This window comes from Dendrobates tinctorius, unplaced genomic scaffold, assembly GCF_039654945.1.
Source record: "Dendrobates tinctorius isolate UK_male_01 unplaced genomic scaffold, ASM3965494v1 ptg000178l, whole genome shotgun sequence".
In the NCBI taxonomy this organism is placed as follows: domain Eukaryota; kingdom Metazoa; phylum Chordata; class Amphibia; order Anura; family Dendrobatidae; genus Dendrobates; species Dendrobates tinctorius.
The window spans coordinates 1,895,541-1,923,005 of record NW_027361845.1 but is presented as its reverse complement, the minus strand read 5'-3'; the positions used below and the strand labels follow the sequence as shown (position 1 = coordinate 1,923,005).

Here is a 27,465-nt window from a genome sequence, read left to right as displayed (position 1 = left end):
TGTGAGAGGTGCAGATTTGCTGGGAGTTCCCCTTTAATGAGCACACGGAAATGTTACATATAAAATGATTTAATTACAAATGATTCGTTACAATGTCATTTACCTAACTAGCGATTGGCTGCGGTCTCTGATCATGTGACACAAGGTCCGAGGCTCCACCTCCTGGAGCTGTACACAGGTGACCATAGGGGTGGCCGGGACACGGGTGACGTATTCTCTCTCTGCCCGCGTGAAGCGCGTCAGCTGCGATGATGCTGGGGATCAGTAGTAACAACATGAGTGTGGGACAGGAAGCTTCACATACAGACTAAGGCTGGCGCCAAGACTCTAAAGGGGCATTCCCATCTCCAAGATCCCATCCCAATATGTAGTATGTGTAATAATGACAGCAAATACCCACAGTTAGAAATGTAGTGTAGTTCTTCTGCCTACACACTTGTGTGTACACACACACAGAGCATACATACATGTTGTAGTGCAGCAGGGTTGGTGCAGTGTGACAGATCAGGCAGTGACCCAGGAAAATTCAAAACAAAGTCTCTTAATTATCAGCAAACTCGCAAACAGAAAGTAAATAGGATCATCCGGATCGCAGCTGGGAAACAAAAACAGTCCATGACCGAGTCCATGACCGAGACCTGTTACCGTGGACGACTGCACCGCTGTGTACCCAGAGGGGAGCCAGGCCTTTTGGTTTCTGCTTGCCTCTGTGTTCCCTCACACAGGATGAGCTGTGCAGAGCCGCCTTCTCTGCATGCTTGCAAAACCAAACTGACACACCCAACCCTCTGCTGTCGGGGTTTTTACAAGCAACTTGTGGCCATAGGCCACATGGAAACCACGGCCGGGAAGGAAACAGACAGCCCCTCTACCATCCTGTAGTCAGTTTCAAAAATAAAAGCCCAGAGCAGGTTTTCTTAAATTTGCCTTGGACAAATAGCTTGCCCAAGGCGAACACTTACTTTTATTTTGCATTGCAATCACAGCTATGCCTGTGACTGCAATGCACTCCATATGCCACTGCTCGCATCCAGGGGGACACATAGCGACCCTTGCATATGACACAGGTCGCTGCCTCACATATCCCCCCTCTGTTCAAACTTGTGGTGTTGAACATTTGTCACCATACAGGTGGCCTGGGACAGAGCATCCGCATTTCCCTGTGACTTCCCTGCTCGATGTTCCACTGAGAAATTAAAGTTTTGTAGGGACAGGAACCATCTGGTGACTCGAGCATTCCTCTTTTGAATTTTGCATCCAGACGAGGGGTGAATGGTCCTTTTCTAAACAAAACTGACGCCCGAGCAAATAGGGACTCCAAAGCCCACTTAATCGCCAAGCACTCCTCCACTGTGCTGTTATTCTCTGCCGGGGTCAGTTTCCTGCTCAAGTAAGTGATTGGGTGTACATCCCCATTCACCTATTGCGACAGCACCGCTCCTAGGCCTACCTCTGAGGCATCTGTTTGCACGATGAAGGTTTTCTTGAAGTTCGGGCTGAGGAGGACCGGCTGTCCACACAACGCCTACTTTAGGGACTGGAATGCTTCCTCCGCTTGAGGATTCCACCGGACCATCACCGACTTCTTTTAACAGGTCAGTTGGGGGCCGATTTCCCAGCAAAATATGCTATAAACCGGCAGTAGTACCCAATTATGCCGAGGAATGCCCTCACCTGTTTGGTACCTAACGGCTTGGGCCAGTTTTGGATGGCCTGATCTTGTTTGCCTGGGGCTTGATAACCCCACGGCCGATCACGTAACATAAGTACCAGGCTTCCATGAGACCTATCGCGCAATTCTTTGGGTTTGCTGTTAATCCCGCAATTCTGAAAGACTCCAGCACTGCTTGTACCTGGGACAGGAGGTGGATATTTCATTCTGCACTAAAGATGAAAATGTCATCTAAATAGGCCGACGCGTACTTGCGATGAGGCACTAACACAATGTCCATCAGCCTCTGGAATGTGGCCGGAGCCCCATGCAACCAAAAAGGTAAGACGACAGTGATAGAAACCCTCTGGGGTTATAAAAGAGGTCTTTTCTTTCGATTCTGTTAATGGGACGTGCCAGTAACCTTTGGTGAGATCGAGCGTGATGAAGTACTGGGCTTCCCTCAGTATCTCAATCAGCTCGTCCATTTGGGGCATGGGACAGAGGTCAAATTTTGATACTACATTTAATTTTCTGAAGTCTGGCTTTAGAATTAGTACAATGGGGCTGGCCAACTCACTCCGGGACTCCTCGATAACTCCCAACTGCAGCATGTGCTTCACTTCGGCCGCGACGGCTTGCCTCCGGGCTTCTGGCACCTGATAAGGTTTCATCCGTACCCTTACCTGGGGCTTGGTGTCTCATGCTGGATCACCGAGGTCCGCCCCGGCAGCTTGGAGAATACGTCCGTATTCCACCGCACCAGAACCCGAGCCTCGCTGCTGTTTGGTGAGACCGTCATTTTAACCTGACCCCCGGCTGGGTCCTGGGCCGGTGCCAGAGGGATCCCCGTTGGTATGATCGGAGTCGCCTCCAATACCAAACATTCCCGTTCCTTCCAGCCACTTAGTAGGTTAACATGATACAGTTGCTCGGGTTTCCTCTATCCGGGTTGGTACACCCTATAATTCACTTCTCCCACCTTGCCCCTTATCTCATATGGACCTTGCCACTTGGCCATGAGCTTACTCTCTGGGGTGGGCACTAGTACCAACACCCGATCTCCTTTAAAAGTCCTGACTGTGGCTCTCTAATTATACACCTGGCTCTGTGCAGACTGGGCATCCTACAGATGCTCCTTGACTATGGGCCTAACGGCCGCAATCCGGTCCTGCATGCTCGCCACGTGCTCGATCACACTCCGATGCAGAGTTGGCTCCTGTTCCCACGTCTCCTTAGCTATGTCAATCCGTCCCCTTGGATGCCTGCCATACAATAGTTCAAAAAGGGAAAAACCTGTGGATGGCGAACATTAGATAGGGCAATAACATGTCCCAATCCCTCCCGTCCTTGGCGACCACATTTCTGAGCATGGCTTGGAGGGTCTTGTTAAACCTCTCAACTAACCCGCCTGTTTGTGGGTGGTACACCGCGCCGTGCGTAGCTGTTTGATCCGGAGCAGCTTGCAAAGTTCCTTGGTCACCTTGGACATAGAAGGAGTCCTCTGTGAGGATCTCCTTTGGTAGCCCAAGGAGACAAAACATGACAAACAGTGCGCGGGCTATTAGTTTTGCCGAGTTGTGGCGGAGAGAGATCGCCTCTGGGTACCGCGTGGCGTAATCCACTATGACCAAAACATGTTTATGGCCACGGGCTGATTTCACTATGAGCCCCACCAGATCCATTGCTATCTGCTCAAATGGTGGTACCTCTATGATGGGCAGAGGCACCAATGGACGCCGGGAGTTTGCGGTGGGCGAGGTTAGTTGGCACTCCGGACACATGTAACAGTACCTCTGGACCTCCATGTAGACCCCAGGCCAAAACGCTGCAGAATGCGCTCCTGGGCCTTTCTGGCCCCCATCCCAGGGGAAACATCGTGACCCTTGCATATGACACCTGTCGCTGCCTTACAATGTATGTACACACACACTGCGCATACATACACGTGTATATAACCACACTTCCCATACGGTACTGACCAGCCGGTCTCCTCTTCAGTTCTTCTAAACTCATGCAATAAAAAGGACCTTTGGTGACATTTCAGTCACATGATCGAGATGTCACCAACAGGTCCTCAGTCATAACCTCAGAGTAGAAATGCTGGGGGCCCCTAAGAGAGTGGGGGCCCTGGGTAATTGGATCGTTTTCCCCCTTCCCCATAATGACGGATCTGACTGTAAATAGGACTTATTTTTGGAGTAGGACTTGTATTTCAAGCATACGCCTGTAGAATCACGCCAGGGCTTATTTTCATGGTAGGTCTTATTTTTGGGGAAATACGGTCATATAAATCACGGTCTCCTATGAGAGCCCAGCCTGTGGTTTGGCGTTACAGACGCACCAAGATGGCAGCTGACACTGGCTGCCATAGTAGTCCAGTGACCGTCTGCAATGTACCTGCACGCTCATGTCTCAGTAGCGTGCTCTGGTCGCTGCTGTTAGAGGCTGGAGTGTACTCCATACATCTCCTGAGTATACAGGTCCTAACCACAGATCAGGATTGTGGCCCCCGCCCGAAAAAAATAGGCAGGAACTAGTAGTCGCGCTATGGGGTCTCACCTGGAGTCATGGCTCCTACAGATTCCACCCGTTGCCTGAAGGTGAGAAGCAAAGGCCTGGAGATGGCCGGCCGGGTCATCAGGAAGCTGAGGTGGTCTACCAGAGGGTCTCTGCTGTCCTCCTCGCCCTGCAGGATAGGATGGGTGTAAGTCTTCTGGACACCGTCTACAATCACACACGATGAAGGTCTCTACACGTACCGGCATCTCGCTCCTTCCTCGACTCTTCACCATCACTTTCCCTCTTGATAAGACCCGCCCCTGCAGAGCCTCCCAGAGCCGGCGGGAGATCCCCAGCATTACAGAGACCGCCTCATCCTGCAGGAAGATCTGCGCCTCTCCAGATCCGTCCTCCGCTTTCACCCTGAGGAGGACAAGAACAAGGTAACCATAGCTGGGCTCTTCCATCATGTAAGAGGAGGTCTGGGGTCGCTGTCTTCTCACCAGGCTTTAGCTCTGAAGACCCCGGACTGGGAGGTGCAGGAGGGCGAGTGGTCACAGGCTCCCTGCAGGGTAAGAAGTGTAGGGTGAGTGACGACGGGGCCACGGGTACCAGGTGGGCGCACACGGGGGATTACCTGCATGAACGTGCCGCCACACCGCGAGCAGTCCCACTGCAGCGTCATATTGAGGACACAGGTGACGGAGCACAGCGCACGCTGAGGAGTGGGGGTCCCTGTCAGATGCCTGAACAGCATAAGGGGCGGTGCAGCACCATCGTCACTGGAAGCACAGAGGACGAGAGCCATCAGTAAGAGCCTTTTAATGGGCGGCGCGGTCAATGTATTCACCCTTGTTACAATATCCGGGTGCCGGCAGTGAATATGGAAAGAAAATATTATTTTTTTTCTACAGCTGAGGGGTTGTTACAATGTATCAGTGCAGGCAAAGTGCAACATGCCGAGGTCTGGAGCGAGAAGGCAGACGGGGAGAAGTTTACATCTTACCGCTTTCAGTCATAGTTTACACAAAAGTGGAAAACTGCAGAAACTACAGTCAGCGTTATCAGACTCACACACTCTCCGATGGTGGGCTCACGATGCTCACAAGGGTGGTGGGCACGCTGCGGAGATACACACTGCCGGACCTGAGAGAGGAGCAAACGTCAGTAACTACAGCCACCGATCACACACAGGCTACACTCATAGCGGCCATCTCTGGAGAGCGAGACTAACCCGATGAGCGCAGCTCTGGGGTATAATACAGGATGTAACTCAGGATCAGTAATGTAATGTATATACACAGTGACTGCACCAGCAGAATAGTGAGTGCAGCTATGGAGTATAATACAGGATGTAACTCAGGATCAGTAATGTAATGTATGTACACAGTGACTGCACCAGCAGAATAGTGAGTGCAGCTCTGGAGTATAATACAGGAGGTAACTCAGGATCAGTAATGTATGTACACAGTGACTACACCAGCAGAATAGTGAGTGCAGCTATGGAGTATAATACAGGATGTAACTCAGGATCAGTAATGTAATGTATGTACACAGTGACTGCACCAGCAGAATAGTGAGTGCAGCTCTGGAGTATAATACAGGATGTAACTCAGGATCAGTAATGTAATGTATGTACACAGTGACTGCACCAGCAGAATAGAGAGTGCAGCTCTGGGGTATAATACAGGATGTAACTCAGGATCAGTAATGTATGTACACAGTGACTGCACCAGCAGAATAGTGAGTGCAGCTCTGGGGTATAATACAGGATGTAACTCAGGATCAGTAATGTAATGTATGTACACAGTGACTGCACCAGCAGAATAGTGAGTGCAGCTCTGGGGTATAATACAGGATGTAACTCAGGATCAGTAATGTAATGTATGTACACAGTGACCGCACCAGCAGAATAGTGAGTGCAGCTCTGGAGTATAATACAGGATGTAACTCAGGATCAGTAATGTAATGTATGTACACAGTGACTGCACCAGCAGAACAGAGAGTGCAGCTCTGGGGTATAATACAGGATGTAACTCAGGATCAGTAATGTATGTACACAGTGACTGCACCAGCAGAATAGTGAGTGCAGCTCTGGGGTATAATACAGGATGTAACTCAGGATCAGTAATGTAATGTATGTACACAGTGACTGCACCAGCAGAATAGTGAGTGCAGCTCTGGGGTATAATACAGGATGTAACTCAGGATCAGTAATGTAATGTATGTACACAGTGACTGCACCAGCAGAATAGTGAGTGCAGCTCTGGAGTATAATACAGGATGTAACTCAGGATCAGTAATGTGATGTATGTACACAGTGACTGCACCAGCAGAATAGAGAGTGCAGCTCTGGGGTATAATACAGGATGTAACTCAGGATCAGTAATGTAATGTATGTACACAGTGACTGCACCAGCAGAATAGAGAGTGCAGCTCTGGGGTATAATATAGGATGTAACTCAGAGTCAGGATCAGTAATGTATGTACACAGTGACTGCACCAGCAGAATAGTGAGTACAGCTCTGGGGTATAATACAGGAGGTAACTCAGGATCAGTAATGTATGTACACAGTGACTGCACCAGCAGAATAGTGAGTGCAGCTCTGGGGTATAATACAGGATGTAACTCAGGATCAGTAATGTATGTACACAGTGACTGCACCAGCAGAATAGTGAGTGCAGCTCTGGGGTATAATACAGGATGTGACTCAGGATCAGTAATGTAATGTATGCACACAGTGACTGCACCATCAGAATAGTGAGTGCAGCTCTGGAGTATAATACAGGATGTAACTCAGGATCAGTAATGTAATGTATGTACACAGTGACTGCACCAGCAGAATAGTGAGTGCAGCTCTGGGGTATAATACAGTAGATAACTCAGGATCAGTAATGTAATGTATGTACATAGTGACTGCACCAGCAGAATAGCGAAAGCAGCTCTGGAGTATAATACAGGATGTAACTCAGGATCAGTAATGTATGTACACAGTGACTGCACCAGCAGAATAGTGAGTGCAGCTCTGGGGTATAATACAGTAGATAACTCAGGATCAGTAATGTAATGTATGTACATAGTGACTGCACCAGCAGAATAGTGAGTGCAGCTCTGGAGTATAATACAGGATGTAACTCAGGATCAGTAATGTATGTACACAGTGACTGCACCAGCAGAATAGTGAGTGCAGCTCTGGGGTATAATACAGTAGATAACTCAGGATCAGTAATGTAATGTATGTACATAGTGACTGCACCAGCAGAATAGTGAGTGCAGCTCTGGAGTATAATACAGGAGGTAACTCAGGATCAGTAATGTAATGTATGTACAGTGACTGCACCAGCAGAATAGTGAGTGCAGCTCTGGGGTATAATACAAGAGGTAACTCAGGATCAGTAATGTAATGTATGTACACAGTGACTGCACCAGCAGAATAGTGAGTGCAGCTCTGGGGTATAATACAGGAGATAACTCAGGATCAGTAATGTAATGTATGTACATAGTGACTGCACCAGCAGAATAGTGAAAGCAGCTCTGGAGTATAATACAGGATGTAACTCAGGATCAGTAATGTATGTACACAGTGACTGCACCAGCAGAATAGTGAGTGCAGCTCTGGAATATAATACAGGATGTAACTCAGGATCAGTAATGTAATGTATGTACATAGTGACTGCACCAGCAGAATAGTGAGTGCAGCTCTGGAGTATAATACAGGAGGTAACTCCGGATCAGTAATGTAATGTATGTACAGAGTGACTGCCCCAGCAGAATAGTGAGTGCAGCTCTGGAGTATAATACAGGATGTAGCTCAGGATCAGTAATGTAATGTATGTACACAGTGACTGCACCAGCAGAATAGTGAGTGCAGCTCTGGAGTATAATACAGGATGTAGCTCAGGATCAGTAATGTAATGTATGTACACAGTGACTGCACCAGCAGCATACTGAGTGCAGCTCTGTACACGCCCAGGAAGAGGAGGAGCGTCGCAGCTGAGTGTCTGCAGGCTGGGTTTTGCTAAGCTCCTGGGAAGGGAGGTTTTTTTTCCTGCAAGGACTTTCCATCTGCCCCCTTCCCAGGAAAGAGGACTCTCCCTGGGACTGAGCGCCGGGGCTGTGCCCCTGGCTCCCACCCTCCGGCAAGCCAGCTGGGGGTGGGGGGCCTCATCCACCACCAGGAGGCCCAAGGCACAGTCAGCCAGTCCCAGGGATGGGGAAAAAGCGGACCCCAGGGGGCCGCAAGGCTCCAGGGTCCGGGACCCCTGAAGTGAAGGCTGTGGCGGGCCCTTCCCCCGGAGGTGCAGCAGCCGGCAGAGGTGAGGCGGGGCCCCCCCTTAACATCTGGGGCTCCAAGGTTGGGGGAGAGCCAGCTACCACCTACGCCTCCCGCATTCATGCCCACCTCTCCGAGTACGAGGAGGCCGGCAAGCAGCTCAGGAGACTCCGGGGGGAGTTGGAGGGAGCCCGGGTCATCAGTAAAAACAGGCTCCCTGCCTCAAAGAGAGCGGAGGTCACCGCCACGGTCAAGCGGCTGAAAGGGGAGATTCGGGCCCTGGAGGACAGGCGAAGTTCCATCATGGCCGGCAGCGGCCCCTTCCAGGAAAAGCTGCAGAACGAGGACCGGTTCAGGGCCATGGCCGGTGGGTCTCCTGGGGGGTCAGGAGTCCCCATCCAGGTGGAGGAAAGCGAGGAGGAGGAAGAGCAAGATGGCGCCCACACCACACCCGGGCCGCCTCCACCTGAAGACCTGGCGGACACCAGCGAGAGCCAGGTAACATGCAGCGAGATAGCCCCTGAGCAGGTGGCCCTCCCGCTGGACTCCAGTAACGCGGAGGAAAGCGGGAGCGAGGGGGAGGATGGAGGGAGCGGGAGTAGTTCTGAGGGGGGCTGCCTCATCCTTAAACAAGTACGGCAGACTGAATCCCCAGCACGGTTTGGCACGCTGTTGTTTGGGTATGAGGTCTGCCCGGAGGATGAGGCAACCGGGAGGAGGAGAAACAGGAGGCGCAGGCGTAAGGCCTCTGAAGGCGTGGAGGAACAACTGGTTTTTGCTCCTCTTCCCGGGGCCCCTCTGTCCCGCTGTGTGGAACCCGCTACCCACCCCGGCTCGGGCCCTGTGGTGGGTCCGCAGCAAGGGAGCGGGGAGAGAGATGACTGTTGTGACCTGACTGTCGCATCTGGTGACAGTTCAGACCAGGGCAGCGACATGGAGGTCGGTGCTGGTTGTGGTGTTGGTGGTGGTGTCCAGGCTCAGCCCTCGGTGGCAGGGGAGGCTGGCCTGGCACCAGGCAAAGTTGGTAAAGCCAGGGCCGCACCTCCGGCGGCGAGTGCTGGGGCTTCTGGTCCCCCCACGTACGGATCCGCTAAGTCTGGATCGCTAGTGGGGGTCCAGAAGCCTAGGAAGGGCGAACAGAACATCAAGCAGCAGCTGAGGCGGTGCAAAGTGCTGGTCGCTCCCATGTCGGCGCCTGTGGTGAGAGCGGGGTCTCCGGCACGTCGACCCAAAAAGGGGTCCGTGCAGGGGGCTCCGCCGCCGCTGGGCGACGAGGGGGAGTGGCCGGCCTTGCCCGTCTCAAGTGGTGGGCATAGGGTGGCGGCGGTGGTCCGTGAGGGGGGCGTGGCCTCCCCGAGTGTTGCCCGGCCTGCAAAGGCTGCGGCGTGCGGGGGGGGCATGTCCTCCTCGGCCGTCGTCCCACCCGCTGCGTCTGCGTCGCCCGGGGGGGGCGTGGCCTCGCAAGGGGTCGCTGCTCTGCCCGTGGTGGCTGTGACTGGCGGGGGGGGCGTGGCCTCAGCGGTCGCGGCTCCGCCCGCTGTGCTCGCGTCACCCGGGGGGCGTGGCCTCGCAGGGGGCCGCGGCTCTGCCTGGGGTGGCTGCGACCGGCGGGGGGGGCGTGGCCGCTGCGGGCCCGCTGCCCTCTGTCCCACCCACCCTTCTAAGTAATGCTGTGCTGCCCCCAAAAGCTGGCGGAGAGTTGTCGGGGTCCCCGGCCCACCTACCTTCATCTGGGGGTGCGGGGACTCTGGCGCTCCCTGGCAAGCCGGCGGCGGGGGTGAAGAAAAGTGCAGGGCAGGGAGCGGTGCCAGTGGCCGTCCCTGCCCAGAGCAGGAAACCTTAGAAAAAGGAAAAAAAATGGAGCTGAAACCAGGAGCTGCTGTTGCTCCTAGGCCCAGCCAGGGCAGAGTGCATGATGTCATCTGCACTGAGGCATTTAAAGGGGCAGCAGCGCTCCTGGACAGGAGGGGGGCTGGATCTTCATGGTTAAACTGAAGGTTTCCGGCGGCACGGTCACCCACATCCCTTCCTCGGCGTTCCTGGGAAGGGACAGGATCCTGGTCTTCTACCAGGGGCAACCGAGGGTCTGCCACAAGTGCGGCGACCCCACTCACTTCAGCGCTAGCTGCAAGGTACAGAAATGTGCCTTGTGTGGTGGGGTAGGTCATCTGGCCGCCTCGTGTAAGGACATTCGGTGTCACTTGTGTGGTGACCTAGGTCACCCTCTCAGCCGCTGCCCTCGCTCCTTTTCTAATGCCGCTGCAGGCCCGGTGGGAGGAGTCCGTGAGGGAGAAACCTCTGGCGGCGCTCCTGCAGCTGTGGCAGGTGGTGGCGGAGGGGAAGGGGCTGAGGGACCGGTGAGGAAGGGCAATGCCAAGGTGAGGGGCCCCGCGTATGTGCGGAGGCAAGAAAAACGCCATGGGGGTGGGGGGCAGGTGAAGTCTCGGGCAACCGGGTCGATGCCTGCTCCTCCCTCCAGGCCCGTGGCAAAAGCCTCTGAGGTCCTGAGGGAGAGTGTGGTGAGAGAGGAGATCAGGAGGATGGAGAGGGAGGATAAAGCGGCTGACTCGGACGGGTCCTCACAGTATGAAAGTGTTGATGAGGAGGTCCAGGAGCAGCCTACAGCAGCGGGTGGCAAAAGTAAACGTGCCAATCGTAACAAATCGGGGGGGAAGAAGGCTGGCAAGCCTTCAAAATCTCCCCCGCCCCCGACCACCAGGGTGCGCACGGAAGGGCCCGCTGACCCCCCTCCGATTGATCTCTCCAACCGGTTCAGCGTCCTCGGAGGCTCGGATGATGGGCCGCAAGACGAGGATGCTGGGCCGGGGGTACCACCGGAGGGTCCTTCGGGGGATGGTGGGGTCCGTCCCTCAGGGGGCAGTGTTCCTCCTGGGGGGGGACAGACCTGGAACCCGGGGGCGAGGACACCGGGGGGGGGTGGGATGGACACAACGGGAGCTTCCCTGAAAAAGAAGGTGTCCGACCCCTCCCCAGGTGGAGGTGATAGCAGTGGTAAGAAGTTGGCCATCCAACTTGATCACCCATGATGGCGGAACTCGCCCCGTTGACGCTGGCATCTATTAATGTTGCCAGCATAAAGTCAGATGCGGCTCGCTTCACGGCCTTTGATTTTTTCTCCCGGATTGAGGCAGAAATTTTATTCTTGCAAGAGACCAGACTAACAGACATGGGGGCCATCTATAAAGCACGGAGGGAGTGGAGGTGCGGGCCCTCATACTGGTCTCTTGCGGCCGAGCTGTATAGCGGGGTGGCAGTCCTTTTTAAGACTGCAGCTGTTGAATGCCGACGGGTTACTGAGTTGGAAATGGGGAGGTGCCTGATCCTAGATGTCTTCATGAGGGGACAAGAGCTCCGGCTCATCAACATCTACGGCCCGCAGTCCAAGTGGGACCGCAAATGTCTCTTCCTGAGGATCAAGCCCTTTCTTTTTACGAGCCGGCAGGTGGTTTTCGGTGGGGACTTCAACACCATTACGAGGTCCCGTGACCGGGGGGGTCCCGGAGATCGCCTGGCTTATGATAGCATCGCGTTGAATAGCATAGCCAGCGAAGCTCGCCTGGTGGATGTCCACATCCGGCACACCCCAGGTCACGGAGGTTTCACCTACCATAGGGGTAGCTGTAGGTCTAGAATAGACAGGTTTTTTTTGAAGGAGGACGCCATCTTTTCTGCTGTGTCCGCCGTTGAGGTGGAGTTCTCCGATCACTGTCTAATTTTCTTTTCTCTGAATGTTGCAGAGACTCATCGGATGGGAAGAGGGCTGTGGAAGCTCAATTCGTCCCTGCTGGAAGAAGCGGAGGTGAGACAATCCTTCGAGGACTTTCTTCAGAGCCAGGTACCGCTGTTGGATCTCTGTAGTAGTAAGTCAGAGTGGTGGGAGATCTTCAAAAAGCGGGTGGCGGGGTTCTTCCGTCAGCTCTCGAGCCTCAGGAGTCTGAACAGGCACCGCTTGTACCAGGCCCTGGGGAGGAAACTCGAGCAGCTTGTCTCGACTGGAGGTGACCGTGAGGAAATCTCCAGAGTGAAATCTTTGCTCAAGAGGTGTCAGTATGATAGACACACATCTTTAGTTTTTGAGAGGGACTTCGGGAAGTACCGCTCACCCGACCCTTACAGAAACTGTAAGATGTCAGTGAATTGTAAGATGGTGACAGGACTGATCGACAGTACGGGGTCCCTGAACAGATCCAAATCAGGGATCCTGGAGGTGGTCAGATCCTTCTACTCACACCTCTTGGAAAAGAAGGATCTGGATCGGGACAGGATGTCGGCTTTCCTGGCTGAAACCGTCCCTGAGCCAGGGGGTGATCCCTCTCTTGGTGTTTTGGCAGAGGAAATCAGGGAAGAGGAAGTGAGACTGGCCATTGATGGGCTTCGGCCCAAGAAATCGCCAGGTCCGGATGGCTTAACATCCGAGTTCTATAAGACTTTTAGGGACTCCTTGGTCCCCCTCTTGACAGGGGTATTTAATGAGTGTCTCTCCTCGGGCACTCTTCCCGACTCAATGAGGAAGTCAGCCCTCATTATTCTGTCAAAGGGTAAGGATCCGTCCCGTATCGAGAATTGGCGTCCCATAGCGCTTCTCGATACGGACCGGAAGGTTCTGGCCAAGGTGCTGTTTAATCGGCTGGTGAAGTTTGCACCCCGGCTCCTTTCAGGGGCCCAGCATTGCTCTGTTCCGGGCCGCAGTACTTTTAGTGCTGTGCTCGGTGTCCGAGAGGCAGTGGAGCAGGGTAGGGCAGGTCACTGGAGGGGGTACTTGCTGTCATTAGATCAAGCGAAAGCCTTTGACCGGGTCAACCACGAGTACCTCTGGTCCGTCCTTTTGAGGTATGGTCTGCCTGGGAGGTTTGTAAAATGGTTAGAGATCTTGTACCAAGGGGCTGAGACTTTTCCGCTGGTGAACGGTTGGTCAGGTCGCCCTTTTGAGGTGGGTTCTGGGGTCCGTCAGGGCTGTCCGCTGAGCCCGCTTTTATACGTGTTCGCGATCGATCCCTTCCTAAGGAGGGTAGATCGTGGACCGTTGGCCGGAGTCGGGATGGACCAGGCGGGCTCTGGGTCCTCTCTGAGGGTGGTGGCGTATGCCGATGATGTTTCCCTTTTCGTGTCCTCGAGAAGGGAGGCGGATTGGGTCATGTCGGAGGTAGTGCGCTACTCGGAGGCATCCGGGTCCATGATCAACCGGGATAAGTGTGAAAGTCTCTGGCTGGGAGGGGGAGATCCCAGGTTTGATCTCCCGGACACGCTTCCAGGGCCCCAGGCCACCGCCAAAATTCTAGGCATCGAATTTGGCCCCGGGGATTACCCCCAGCAAAATTGGGAGGGCAGACTTAAGATCGCTGCCCAAAAGGTGGACCAATGGAAGGGTTGGTCTTTAACCCTGAGGGAAAGGGTTGCCCTGGCTAAAGGCTTTCTGCTACCTTTATTAATATACCTGGGCAGTGTGTGCATCTTGCCGGAACCTCTCTGGACACGGGTCTATAGCCTGTTCTTCCAATTGTTATGGGGGAATAGGCTTAACCTAATCAAGAGGGAGGTTACATACCGTACGAGGAGACTAGGCGGGTTGGGTATGGTCAACCCGGTGGTGTTTCTAGTAAACACCTTTCTTAAGACTAACATCTCCAACCTCTGGCTAGAGAGGGCTCCTCCGTGGGTAGTCTCCTGCAAGGGTTGGCTTTGGCCTTTCTTCCAGGAATGGGAGACAGGAGGGCAGGTGAAGGACCTACGCACACCTCATGGGCATCTCCCGGCTTACACTACCCCGGTTCTGAAGGTGATCCGCCGGTGGGGTCTGGGAATGTGGGAAATCAGGACCATGTCGAGGCAATGCCTTGACAGGAGGGTCCTGTTGACCCATTTCCAGAAGCCCCTGGCCCTTAAGGATTGCCCAGGCCGGGATCTGGAGGTCGGGCTGGGGCTTTTAAATTCTAAGCGGATCCCCATGAAGTTTTGGGACTTGACCTGGCGTTGCTTCCACGGGAGGCTGTATGTAAAGGATAACCTGAAGTGCAGGAAATCCGATGATCGGGGTTGTCCCCGTGAGGAGTGTGGCGACGTGCTGGAAAGCATGGAGCACTTCCTGCTTCAGTGTCCCTTTAATGCAGAGGTGTACAACAGGGTGGGTGCTTCCATACGTTGGCCGCGGCTGGCGTCCCTCTCCTACGCTGAGTGGGTTTATGGAGCGTTCAGATCCCTGGGTGGCCGGGACCCGTGCACTTTATTTCTAGTCAGTGTAGTGGTTAGGTTCTACACTTGGAATGCACGGTGCCTAGTTTCGACGCGGAAAAAAACCCTCCCAAGGGATGAGGTGGTAGGAAACATCTTGGGTGACCTGGTGAAGGTCCGTTCTTTGGAGTTCGAAAGGTTGGGTGTGAGGAAGGCCTCTTGGCTCTGGAGAGGCCTCTCCTTTTAAAAACGCACTCAAGGGAGAGCTAGCTCCGTGTGAATGAGGGTAGGGATAGCATAAGTTTCACTGGGTGTGCTAGGGACAGAAGTAGGGGCAGATAGGGACAGGGAGGGACAGGCACTGAGGGACAGATAGAAAGTTAGTTATATTAAGTTAGGTGGAGTAGGGACAGGAAGGGACAGATAGGGACAGTTTCTTTAGGGACAGAAGCAGGGACAGTCTTAGTTGTTGAGGGACAGGGTGAATGAGTTAGTGAGGGACGGGGCCTCGAGAACTCCTTTTCCTGGTGGTGGGCTAAAGCATGCCACTCTAGACTTTTGTTTTGGAAACATAGAGCATTAATGGATATTGGGCTTGCAGGCACTGATCTTGGGTCTGCAAAGGAAAGTGTGTGGTGGCAAGCCAAAACAAATATGGTAATAATGTTATGTGGTGTATATGTAGATATATATTGTATATTTGTATTTTTGTGTATTATACATACTTTCTTTTGTTTTAGTTAGGAGTGCATGGGAGGGTGTAGTGAGGTTGGGAGGGGGGTGAATGGGGGGTGAGAATGGGAAAAGAGGACCTTTATCTGAAGGGAAAGTGGATGGACAAATCGTGGAAAGGAAAAGAAGAATGGACCACGTGGTAAATAGCATAGGTTTTGGGTGGAGCCGGGTGAGGGTTTTCCTCTTGGAGCATAAACTGTTTTTGCCAAGAGATAGATGTGATAGGCCATGAACATTGATGGACCTTGTGTGTTTCGTGTAATGGGCCATGGACTTTTGGACCTTGGGTGTGGTGGGGGGATGATAAATAAAAAAAAAAAAAAAAAAAAAAAAAAAAGGAAAAAAATTATTAAAATTTAAAAAAAAAAAAAAAAAAAAAAAAAAAATTTTTCGTAGAGGTGTTAGGCTGGTGCTGGGGTTTTGCCAGTATAAGTGGCTATGGTTTTTTTTAAGGCAGAAGGGCCGGAATATGGTTTTTTTTCTTTATTACTTGTATATAGGTATGGGTGCAAAGCGCGAATGGAGTGTGAAAGGGTGTGCGTAGGGGATGAATGTGTTACATAGGGGTTTCTTTATTTCAAGTTGTATAGGGGTGGAGGGATCCTGCTGGGGCCCTCTAGGCTGGAAAGCCTGGGGGATCAGGTAAAATTGCGAGGTTTGCACAAATATTTATGTCGGGAGCATTGTTTGTCTGCTATGTATTGTGTTTTGTATTATGTAGTCTGTTATGTATTGTGTTTTGATACTTTTATAATAAAAAAGAGCTACAGGATGTAACTCAGGATCAGTAATGTAATGTATGTACACAGTGACTGCACCAGCAGAATAGTGAGTGCAGCTCTGGAGTATAATACAGGATGTAGCTCAGGATCAGTAAGCAGTAAGGGGAGATCTGACAATACCTGGACACTTTCCTCTCCAGGCCTTGCAGCATAACCGTGGCCCCCGGGAGAAGCCCCAGAGGGTAGGGGCCTCCTGAGACGTCCAGATATACAGAGGCAGATGAATGGCTCTGGGGTTGCGTTAGGATCACTTTGATGGAGGCTCCAGGAGGCAGGAAGCCATCTGTGGAGGAGGACAGGGGGTCACACCATACGTTACCATGCGGCAGTACATGGGCCGCCATGCTCACCACCATTAGTCGGCGCTGCCCTCATCTGCGTGTCACACATGGCACGGCTGGACACCACGCCAGTCACCGTCAGCAGAGAACCGCTGGAGCTGGAAGAGACAGCACGAATCTGAGGATCAAACAAGGCGGCTCAAACACAAGGCCATGTCTGAGGAACAACTTACTTGTCCCTCAGCGCTTCTTCTATAGACAGGCCGTCAGCCGGACCTGGTGAGGCTGCGGTGCCCTAAATACACAGACAGGACATATGAGCGGGGGCCTGTGGAGAAGACCCAGCACAGAGAGGAAAAGACAGCGGATAAGGCACCTCTACATCTTCTAGGGTCCAGTCCGCGTGGACCTGGAGACACCGTGGAGCACGGACAATATCCCCCGGAGGAGCAGAGACACCTTCAAATATCCCCGAGTCCTAATTAAATGAGAAAAAAAGTGAACTGTGATCCTCGGTAGGGCGGGAAGCAGAGGAGAAGATGGCGGCGCTCACCATTACACCTGCTGCAGTCAGACGATACAAGCGGTGGGGTCGGAGGAAATGGAACCAGCGGACAGACGAGGAGGAGAAGAGGAGTATCACCTACACAAACCGAATCAGTTACTCCGGGTCACTGACAGATAACAGAGAATCACAGGAAAACAGCTCCCCCTACCTTGGAATCACCTGTACCCCATCTTCTCACATCTCCGTCCACTTTCTCTGTGATGTCCACCCATGAAGCTGTAGCCCGGAACTGAAGTTCCTTGTCATGGCCATGTCTCATGTGCCTCCCCTCCAGGCTATCCACCACTAGGTGGCGCTGAGGCCAGGAGGCCTCCAGTCTTGGTATTTTAACCGGAGGTTGATCACCGGATCCCAGAATTGGGCAGGAAGATGAGGAATGGGAGGCGTGCAGGACCGTCACATCTTGTGCAAGGAAAATGGCGTAAGTCCTGAGAAATAAGACCGGGAAGTGAGAAGGACCTCCGCACGTGCGTGGCACATAGATATGGGGAGACTCTTACTTGCTCCGTGGATCCCCGTTATCGTCTTTAACCCTTATGTTTTCTGTCACTAATTGATAGTGATGAACCGCGAGGACACAGCCTAGAAAACAAAAGCCCACAACTATGATGGCAACCAATACCTAGTTGTGCAGGGAGCTTAAAGGGGATTTATCACTTTCCGTAAATATGTAATTATTTTACCTAATGTAAAAGCCACATTTCTCCTGAATCCGGCGATGTTTTTCTTTTGTTCCTGCTCCTCTCCATTCCTGAGATATGGCCATCTAGTCTCTGGATGTAAATTAGGTCGTACTACTAAGTGGGAGTGACCGTAAGAAAACGCCCACAAAGTTTAGAACTCCGCCCAGTTCGATAACAATACTAGATTTATATCCAGGGAATATGAGGCCATATCTCAGGATCGGAGAGGCGTAGGAAGAAAAGGAAAACATCGCCGGATTCAGGAGAACTATGGCATTTACACCAGATAAAAATAATTACATATTTAATGCAAGCGACAGGTCTTCTTTATAAGGGAGACTGAGTACAAGTGAACGCCCGACGTACCAATCCAGGCGGTCGGAGGACCCGGCAGAACCAGGCAGGTAAGAGAAGACGACTGATCCTTTAATAGCAGAGATCCTGAGGAAGAAGCCTGAAGAACCCCAAGCAGAACCTGAAGAGACATACAAGAGGGCGGGTAGGACATATAGCCATCAGCCCAACTTTTGAAGTCACTGCTTAAAGGGAAAGTCGCCTGAATTGTCTAAAGTACGATTAAGTGGGTGCCCAGTCCAATATTCCCCACCTACTTACAGGGACACTCCGCTAACTATTACATTCCCTCAGGTAAACGCTCTCATGCTTACGTGAGGAGGGGACAGGTCTCCGGATCGCAGTGTGTAATGGGACCAATGAAGGCGCCGATTTGACTCCTCTTCTCGCAGGTTCTGAGTCGAGCTGATCAAAGAGGGGACGAGAGAGAGAGGTGGGAGGCACCATGGTGGCGGCAGCGGAGAGTACTGAAGAGGAAGGAGGACATGCGATCAGCAGGTCAAGGACGCTCACCCTGACACCCCTATTAACCCTTGCATACCTGCCGCAGAGGACAGTCGTGTGGATCTGCCACCATCTCTTCCTGTAAATCCCTCTCTCGTCGGCCGCTGGGCCACACAGACATGGTTGGGAACAGGAGTTTCTCTGCCGGACCTTGGGCTCCGTCACTGAGGGGTCGGGTGATGCAGTTCTGTCTGACCAAACGGGGACACAATCTGAAAGCCAGAAAACCCCATGACGTTACTCCTGCCTGAGCCCCCGGGGGTTGTCAGGCCCTCCCGAGCCACCGGGGGTTGTCAGGCCCCGCTGAGCCCCCGGGGGTTGTCAGACCCTCCCGAGCCCCCGGGGGTTCTCAGGCCCCGCTGCGGCGCTCACTTCTCCTGCAGCTTGTCGATGATATGACACGTCCACAGGAACTCCGGCAGCCGCAGGCGGTAGCGGAACAGCAGGTAGAGGTAGAGGTTCCCGGACCCGGAGAACAAGGCGCACGGGGCGTCAAGACGGGAGAAGTCGCAGATTCGTACCCTGCTCCTGAGACAGCAGGTGAGGATGAGCGAGGGGAAGAGAGGGCTGGGAGACTGCTGCAGGTGGGCGTCACAGACCTAAAATCCGGGACAGGAGCCATGAGCGGGGGAAGTGGGACGGCGGCTTACAACCCCTCATGTGCCGTCACCTCACCTCCACCCTGGCGCCAACTCTCAGTCCTCGCCCTCCGTTCTGCAGCTGGGTGTACGCCGTGCAGAGGAGCAGCACCCCGTCCAGCTCATATAAGCCTGCGGGGGCATTCAACACCCGTGTGACGACCCCCTGAAAGACAGAACAGTTGTCACACCTCCCCATGGAGGAGACGAGCAGCCGCTGGGCACCGCTGATCTGTGCCCACCGACTGGAGAACTCATCAGCGCTCACTAGAGACAGAAGACGGGTACTACATCAAGTAATGTGAGGCTGAGCGCCATGGACAACTCCCAGCTTGTGCCACCCTCGCTCCTCACCTTGTAGCTTAACGTCTTGGATTCTTTACTTCGCTTTCTCGTCCCTCGCTCCCGGGGGCCACAGTCGGACGCTGTTGTCTCACTTGGTTCTGACAGTTCTTCTGAATTCTCCATAACTGGAGTAGAGGAACAAGATGGAGAAAGTGCGGGACGCAGGGCGAGGAGGGAAGAGGAGGTCACAGCGAACACCTGCCGTGGTGACCCGCGGAGAGATGACAAGGAAAGCGAGGTGACTTCATACGTCTCACCGACCTCCAACACCTGAAACCAGAAGAGCTTGGAGGGAACCTGCAGAAAAGAGACAAAACAAAATGGAGGTGAAAGGAGACTCCACCCCCTGCAAGGTGATAGACAGATAGGAGGGGCTATGAGCCTCCTCCCCCTGCAGGGTGATACAGTGATCACTCACATGCACAATCACAGGTATGGGCTGTTTTGCATCTTGAAGGAAGAAGAAGAAGAAGGTTTTGCTCCGGATGGTGACCAGTGACGTGACGGACGACAGGTGACCGGTTACTGACACTCGGACTCCACGGGGATGACGGCTGCGGAGGGAGAAAGACAGAAGTCACCTGAGAGGATGGATACAGGAAACATACTGGGGAGACAGGCTGCAGGAGGAGAAGAGGAGAGAAGATGCAGGAGGAGAAGAGGGGAGAAGCTGCAGGAGGAGAAGAGGAGAGAAGCTGCAGGAGATTAGGAGAAGAGGAGAGAAGATGCAGGAGGAGAAGAGGAGAGAAGCTGCAGGAGAATAGGAGGAGAAGATGCAGGAGGAGAAGAGGAGAGAAGCTGCAGGAGATTAGGAGAAGAGGAGAGAAGCTGCAGGAGGAAAAGAGGAGAGAAGATGCAGGAGGAGAAGAGGAGAGTAGCTGCAGGAGATTAGGAGAAGAGGAGAGAAGATGCAGGAGGAGAAGAGGAGAGAAGCTGCAGGAGAATAGGAGGAGAAGATGCAGGAGGAGGAGAGGAGAGAAGCTGCAGGAGAATAGGAGGAGAAGATGCAGGAGGAGAAGAGGAGAGAAGCTGCAGGAGGAGAAGAGGAGAGAAGCTGCAGGAGGAAAAGAGGAGAGAAGCTGCAGGAGGAAAAGAGGAGAGAAGCTGCAGGAGATTAGGAGAAGAGGGGAGAAGCTGCAGGAGGAGAAGAGGAGAGAAGCTGCAGGAGGAAAAGAGGAGAGAAGCTGCAGGAGGAAAAGAGGAGAGAAGCTGCAGGAGGAAAAGAGGAGAGAAGCTGCAGGAGGAAAAGAGGAGAGAAGCTGCAGGAGGAAAAGAGGAGAGAAGCTGCAGGAGATTAGGAGAAGAGGAGAGAAGCTGCAGGATGTCAGTAGGAGGAGAGAAGCTGCAGGATGTCAGTAGGAGAAGAGGAGAGAGGTGGCGGGAGTGCCAGTAGGAGAAGGGGAGAGAAGCTGCAGGAGGAGAAGAGGAGGAGAAGAGGAGAGAAGCTGCAGGAGGAGGAGAAGGGGAGACAGGCTGCAGGAGGAAGAGAAGAGGAGAGAAGCTGCAGGATGTCAGTAGGAGAAGAGGAGAGAAGCTGCAGGATGTCAGTAGGAGAAGAGGAGAGAAGCTGCAGGATGTCAGTAGGAGAAGAGGAGAGAGGTGGCGGGAGTGCCAGTAGGAGAAGGGGAGAGAGGTGGCGGGAGTGCCAGTAGAAGAGGTTCATTACCTGTCACCTAGAAGCAGAAATGCAGACGCAGGAGAGATAGATGAGGAATCTACTGGGACTTCTGTTGGGACCTCAGGATGCATAACAGGGACCGGGGGGGAGAGGACCTCCACGTAGCCTCCTGTTTGATGAGTTGGGATAAAAGTCCAGCAGGGGAAGAAGTGCAGCGAGCCCAGACAGGAGTAATCAAACCGAGATATCTGTAGAGAAACAATGATTGTCAATGTATCACTGCTGAGGAGCGGCGCCCTCTCGTGGTGTTCTCAGGTACTGCAGGGTTATTGGTCCTCAGTGAAGTCTGTGGCATTTCACCTCACATGGCACACAGCCGCTGGCATCTTGGATGTACAGGTTCCCATCAGTGGACTGGTCTGTGATGTACCCCACCAGGAGGAGACGTGCCCGCGGCAGTATGGTGGGGGGTGCTGATCCGGTCCTGCGCCCCAACCCCTCACGGCTCCATTGCTGGAACTGCTCAGTGTCCCAGCCCAGGAGGGAGACACAAGGAGAGCGCTGAAGGGCGAGAAGCTGCGAAATCGGGGTGAAACTGCGAGAGAAGAAAAGAGGTACAGACACCGTGGACTCTAGGACCGTACCTGTAGCTCACCGGCAGTCTGGGGCTCCGCGCCTTGGGGACAGACACCGGGGACCCTAGGACCGTACCTGTAGCTCACCGGCAGTCTGGGGCTCCGCGCCTTGGGGACAGATACCAGGGACCCTAGGACTGTACCTGTAGCTCACCGGCAGTCTGGGGCTCCGTGCCTCGGGGACAGACACGACACTGGGGACTCTAGGACCGCACCTGTAGCTCACCAGCAGTCTGGGGCTCCGTGCCTCGGGGACAGACACCGGGGACTCTAGGACTGTACCTGTAGCTCACCGGCAGTCTGGGGCTCCGTGCCTCGGGGACAGATACCGGGGACTCTAGGACTGTACCTGTAGCTCACCAGCAGTCTGGGGCTCCGTGCCTCGGGGACAGACGCCGGGGACCCTAGGACCGTACCTGTAACTCACCGGCAGTCTGGGGCTCCGCCCCTCGGGGACAGACACCGGGGACCCTAGGACTGTACCTGTAGCTCACCGGCAGTCTGGGGCTCCGCCCCTCGGGGACAGACACCGGGGACCCTAGGACCGTACCTGTAGCTCGCCGGCAGTCTGGGGCTCCGCGCCTCGGGGACAGACACTGGTGACTCTAGGATTGTACCTGTAGCTCACCGGCAGTCTGGGGCTCCGCCCCTCAGGGACAGACACCGGGGACCCTAGGACCGTACCTGTAGCTCACTGGCAGTCTGGGGCTCCGTGCCTCGAGGGACAGACACCGGGGACCCTAGGACCGTACCTGTAGCTCACCTGCAGTCTGGGGCTCCGCGCCTCGGGGACAGACACCGGGGACCCTAGGACCGTACCTGTAGCTCACTGGCAGTCTGGGGCTCCGTGCCTCGAGGGACAGACACCGGGGACCCTAGGACCGTACCTGTAGCTCACCTGCAGTCTGGGGCTCCGCGCCTCGGGGACAGACACCGGGGACCCTAGGACCGTACCTGTAGCTCACTGGCAGTCTGGGGCTCCGCGCCTCGGGGACAGACACCGGGGACCCTAGGACCGTACCTGTAGCTCACTGGCAGTCTGGGGCTCCGCGCCTCGGGGACAGACACCGGGGACCCTAGGACCGTACCTGTAGCTCACCGGCAGTCTGGGGCTCCGCGCCTCGGGGACAGATACCGGGGACTCTAGGATTGAACCTGTAGCTCACTGGCAGTCTGGGGCTCCGTGCCTCGGGGACAGATACCGGGGACTCTAGGATTGAACCTGTAGCTCACTGGCAGTCTGGGGCTCCGTGCCTCGGGGACAGATACCGGGGACCCTAGGACCGTACCTGTAGCTCACCGGCAGTCTGGGGCTCCGCCCCTCGGGGGACAGACACCGGGGACCCTAGGACCGTACCTGTAGCTCACCGGCAGTCTGGGGCTCCGCGCCCGCACACATGGGATCAGCTCCTTCCCTTCTTCCCCCGCTCTCAGCTGCTCCTGGATGTGTTTTTCTGCCGCCTGCAGCCAGGAGGTTTCCTGCAACCGGAAAAAGAGTCAGGACCTGCTGGCAACCATCATCTCCCCCCATCACAGCCCGACACCCACCTGAGGTCCTGGAATCTCCATGGCAACCAGACACTTTCCTGCCCCAACTTCACTCCATGCTTTACAAACTTCAGGAAGTACTGGCAAAAAAATCCCGGAAGTGACGACATCACCAGCATCATTCACTGGCGGAAGTGCTCGTCTGTGATAACGTCGCCATCAAGCGGTAAGAAATGTGAACTACAACCCCTGCTGCGTCAGTATAGTAGTAACCTGGGAACGATCGCCACCTCGTGTCCGAATATATAAACTACAACTATTTTACTGTGCTCTGAAAAAAAAGGAATCTCGCCACCTAGTGTTGAGAAGTGTGAATAACATTTGCATGACAATTACAATGAAACCTTATCGCCACCTGGTGTCCAAACTACGCAATTACATCCATGAAGACCTACTCGCCTGCCACCTGGTGATCACAAAATATGAAGTGCACCCAATTCACAGAACCTCGAAAACAATAAAGCGCAGGAGAAATTTCGCTCAGAATAGGCAAAGAGTGAAATTCTGGGGAGTTTCAGCAGCTCAGGCCCCGCAGATCGGCTTCCTATGACCTCCATGGTGGGACTGCAGGGGTACATATGGTATAATTAGAGATAAACCGAGAACCTGCATTTACTATAAGGGAGAGTAAAATAATTCATGGAAATTAGAAAAAAAAAATCCGAAAACTAATCGTAATGTGTGTGACTGCGACCACGGCACCAGTCTGAGCCTCCTGTGACGGCTGAGATCACCATGGTAGCGTGGCCGAGCGGTCTAAGGCGCTGGATTAAGGCTCCAGTCTCTTCGGGGGCGTGGGTTCGAATCCCACCGCTGCCAGGATTTTTTTTTATGTTCTCCTACATTTCCTTTTCATTCGGTTATACCTGTGTGCACAGTCATCTCCTCACCCTGGATCTTGGAGTTATGTTATCATGGTACAATAATGTTTCATTATTATATTATTTTATAGAGGGATAAAAAAGAAACACAAAAACAAAACAAGGGCTCGTCCGGGATTTGAACCCGGGACCTCTCGCACCCAAAGCGAGAATCATACCCCTAGACCAACGAGCCAACTGGAGAGGTTTACCCTGATAGTTTGTTATGGCTGCAGTCTCCTCAGTCTCAGAGTGGCTATTGGAACAGGGGCTGGCTCTGGGGACTTAAGAGGGGTTTGCGTTCAGTGGTATTAGCCTTGGTCCATGCAGTCCTTATAAAGACAGCCAGGCCAGCGTACGAGAGCACCCACTGGCCCCCGTGTCTCCACAGGCTGGCTATGGGGACAATAGGGTTGGCTATAGGGATGTCACGTGGTGCGCAGTGGTAGTCGCCCGGAAGGCACTCGTCTTCAGTGCCTGACACATTACATGAAAGTGTGGGTCCTGCTGGGTGTGTGGACTTGTGTTGTGAGGACCTTAAGCATGTGCAGAACGCATGTTACTGTTGTTGCAGGTGTCATGATCTCAGTGCGGGTTTGACTCGCACATGTGGGGTTAATGTCTGGAACCAGTGCTGATGACTGGCATTTCTGGGGTTAAAGGTTGTGACACCTGGGGCTATGATTGTGGCCTCTCCCTGGTTCTGGGGAGGCTTCTTATAGCCTCAGGACGCTCCCATCCCCGTCAGTTATACTTTCGCCCTTGGCATAGTGTGGTGACCCCTGAGTGTGTCTGTGCTGTGTTCTGGTTGCTTGATTCTCTGTGTATGACTCGGCCTGTTCTCTGGATATTGCTTGCTGGATTCTGCTTGGTACCTTCTATGTCTGTTTGGCTTTGACCGCTGCCTGTCCCCGACTCTCCGTTCTGTCTCATCCCTGGTACTTTACTGTTATCTCTGTGTATGACCAGGTGTGTCTGACTTTGAGAATTCCTGTATTAGTGTTCTGCCTATCTCTGACAGCAGGACGCTAAGCCCCGCCCCCTTGCGGTCACATGACTCTAGGTCCTTCACTGCTCACTGACTTTAGCTTCTCCAGGTCCTGTTTGCCTGAACTATCCGGCTGTGTCTGACCCCGGGCCTCTCTGCAGTGTGGGTGAGTCCTTGCTCAGCGGTGGCTGCACGCCGACCCTAACAGGACCGTGACAGCAGGTTTGCCAGGACCAGATGTAAAACAGTCCAATGAGAGAGACCACGATTCCAAAAGAAACTCTTTACTGAATAGTAAATTGATGCGGGTTAAATACAAGAGATTGAGGGTACAAAGTCTTATGGACGTTTCCTTTACAGTATGAAGCATTATTCCACACACTATCCTTCCTCAGTAGCTTACTCCAGGGCTTTCTAGGCACACTGTTTCTCCCTACTTCACTACAACCCAGCTTTAATGCTACAGTCCTGATTCACAAGTCTCTTTTACTTTCTCAGCTGTTCCACGTCCTATTTCTTCCGCTACTGGTGCCCTGGATCTCACAGTATTCATATTATACTTACATTACTATTCACATGGCATGATATATACAAAAGGCACAAGACATTATTCACAATATACATCATTGATGTGATTGATGTCTTCAGGAGTTGGAAAGTGACCCAGCGGTCCACCATCCTTACATTCCGCTCCTCTTTAATAATGGTCATCCTCGACCATTCGGACACCTGGAAGACACCAATACACATCACATAAAGCAAGTGTAACTTATAAACATCAGTCTGTCTTCCTGAAGGCAAGTGGTATCCTTCCATCTTTTTGGCCAGCATGGACCTGGTCCTATTGGGTTAGGGCCTAGGAAACAAGTGTTCAAGTTCTGTATAAACAGAGGTTCTCAGGCCAACACAACAGTGATAGTTATGGTGATGAATACAGCACCAGAACCATCATCACAATACATCACCATAGCCATCAAAAGTACATGAATACAGCACCAGAACAACCATCAATACATGAAAATGTCACCATAACCACCGTTAGTACATGTCACCAGAACCACCATCAGTTTGTTGCAAACTGTATTTGTTGCATGACGGAAATAAAAACCATCATACGTATCCCGTATCCGTCAAATGCTGCACACCTCAATCGAAACCACTGGTGGGACTGGTGGAAGTGTAGCGTCCTTGTGTGATTGGGAAACCCTGGTAGTGACGGATTGGAGGTTTATGTGTGTATTCCTGGCCTGGGACTGGTGATATACACACTGCCCTCACTGCAGAGTGCTCGATAGCCAGTATGTGGCCAGGCAGCCTTTCTGGCAACGACTAATCCTAGGTGCAGTTCCCTGACTGACCTGAGTGTAAGTGGGCGCCAGACACCTGCATGTTCCTAACTGGAACTGAGATAAAAGTTGGTTTTTCCTGACACCGTCTATCCTTAATCCTTCATGAATGTCATCTGGAGAGATAGAGGGAGCCTGCGCCAGTCTCACTGTAATCAGTAGGTTGTTCCTATATGGCCGATACAATCTACAAGAGAAGAAAAAAGGAAAAAAAAAAGAAAATGCAGAACTATCCCTTTATGGAAACTGCTACAATGTAGCAGAATCTTGGCACGTGATCTTCATGTCTCTGTCTACACAGCCACCATCTGCCGCTCCCATGGCATTCTCCCCTCGGATGGGACTTTCTAGAGTTGTGAAAACGCTTTACTGTCATTGTTCCTCAGAGCAGAGAAAGGCGTCCGGGAGCCGACACAGGAATCTACCAGAAATGTCTGTGTATGGGGAGAACGTGTCTGTAGAGCTTGTAGGCAAAAGAACACGGCACTCCAGAGGAAAAGGAAGGTTGTTCGGAGCTCAAGTAACGTTTCCAACCCATAAAAATGTCCAAAAATACTCGACACTCAAAAATGAAGACGCAGTATATTCTTTATTGTGCATCCAGACAAAAATAGACTCATATCGTATGAACGTTTTCGGTCCAACAACGGACCTTCATCAGAAAGGTGACTGGATAAAGCAGGGCTACAGGAATGGGTTAACAGCGCCCGCAGGAGGAATCCAGGGTGCCGCCGTGTAAGGAGGACCTCTTTACACGGCGGCACCCTGGATTCCTCCTGCGGCACTAAGCGCTGTATCTGTTTGCAGAGCCTGCACTCCTAGCGCTGTTAACCCATTCCTGTAGCCCTGCTTTATGCAGTCACATTAATCCAACTCCAACCAGATAGACTCGTGCTCCAGCCTCCATATAATACCAGCATAGACTTTGCTACCACCTAAGGATATCTGTTACCCTATCGGTATC

The 27,465-nt window shown here is 53.1% G+C and overlaps 1 protein-coding gene and 2 non-coding genes across 6 annotated transcripts; 1 reads left to right on the top strand and 2 right to left on the bottom strand.

Annotated features, from left to right (window-relative positions):
* Positions 1–53: 53 nt before the first annotated feature.
* Positions 54–23,450, bottom strand: CTC1 (CST telomere replication complex component 1). 4 transcript variants are annotated; one of them, XM_073551631.1, is made up of 24 exons: positions 23,308–23,450; positions 23,117–23,238; positions 21,485–21,719; positions 21,173–21,372; positions 19,925–20,060; positions 19,516–19,803; positions 19,199–19,327; positions 18,896–19,122; positions 18,561–18,735; positions 18,334–18,486; positions 18,032–18,140; positions 17,483–17,564; positions 17,131–17,410; positions 16,968–17,057; positions 16,791–16,892; positions 16,648–16,709; positions 16,484–16,572; positions 16,254–16,416; positions 5,228–5,299; positions 4,791–4,935; positions 4,657–4,718; positions 4,414–4,576; positions 4,214–4,340; positions 54–254 (listed from the first exon to the last, which is right to left on the bottom strand). In XM_073551631.1, the coding sequence occupies exons 1-24, from the start codon at positions 23,326–23,328 to the stop codon at positions 100–102; spliced, it is 3,387 nt and encodes a 1,128-aa protein (XP_073407732.1). In that variant the 5' UTR covers positions 23,329–23,450; the 3' UTR covers positions 54–99. The 4 variants fall into 4 exon arrangements, with proteins under 4 accessions (XP_073407732.1, XP_073407733.1, XP_073407734.1 ...); XM_073551632.1 differs by lacking the exon at positions 21,485–21,719; XM_073551633.1 differs by lacking the exons at positions 23,117–23,238; positions 23,308–23,450 and adding an exon at positions 21,769–23,080.
* Positions 23,451–24,044: 594 nt separating this feature from the next.
* TRNAL-AAG (transfer RNA leucine (anticodon AAG)) lies at positions 24,045–24,126 on the top strand. Its single transcript has one exon. It is a non-coding gene; the product is annotated as a tRNA-Leu (tRNA).
* A 165-nt stretch (positions 24,127–24,291) lies between these two features.
* On the bottom strand, positions 24,292–24,363 carry TRNAP-UGG (transfer RNA proline (anticodon UGG)). The gene has a single exon. It is a non-coding gene; the product is annotated as a tRNA-Pro (tRNA).
* Between the last annotated feature and the right edge of the window lie 3,102 nt (positions 24,364–27,465).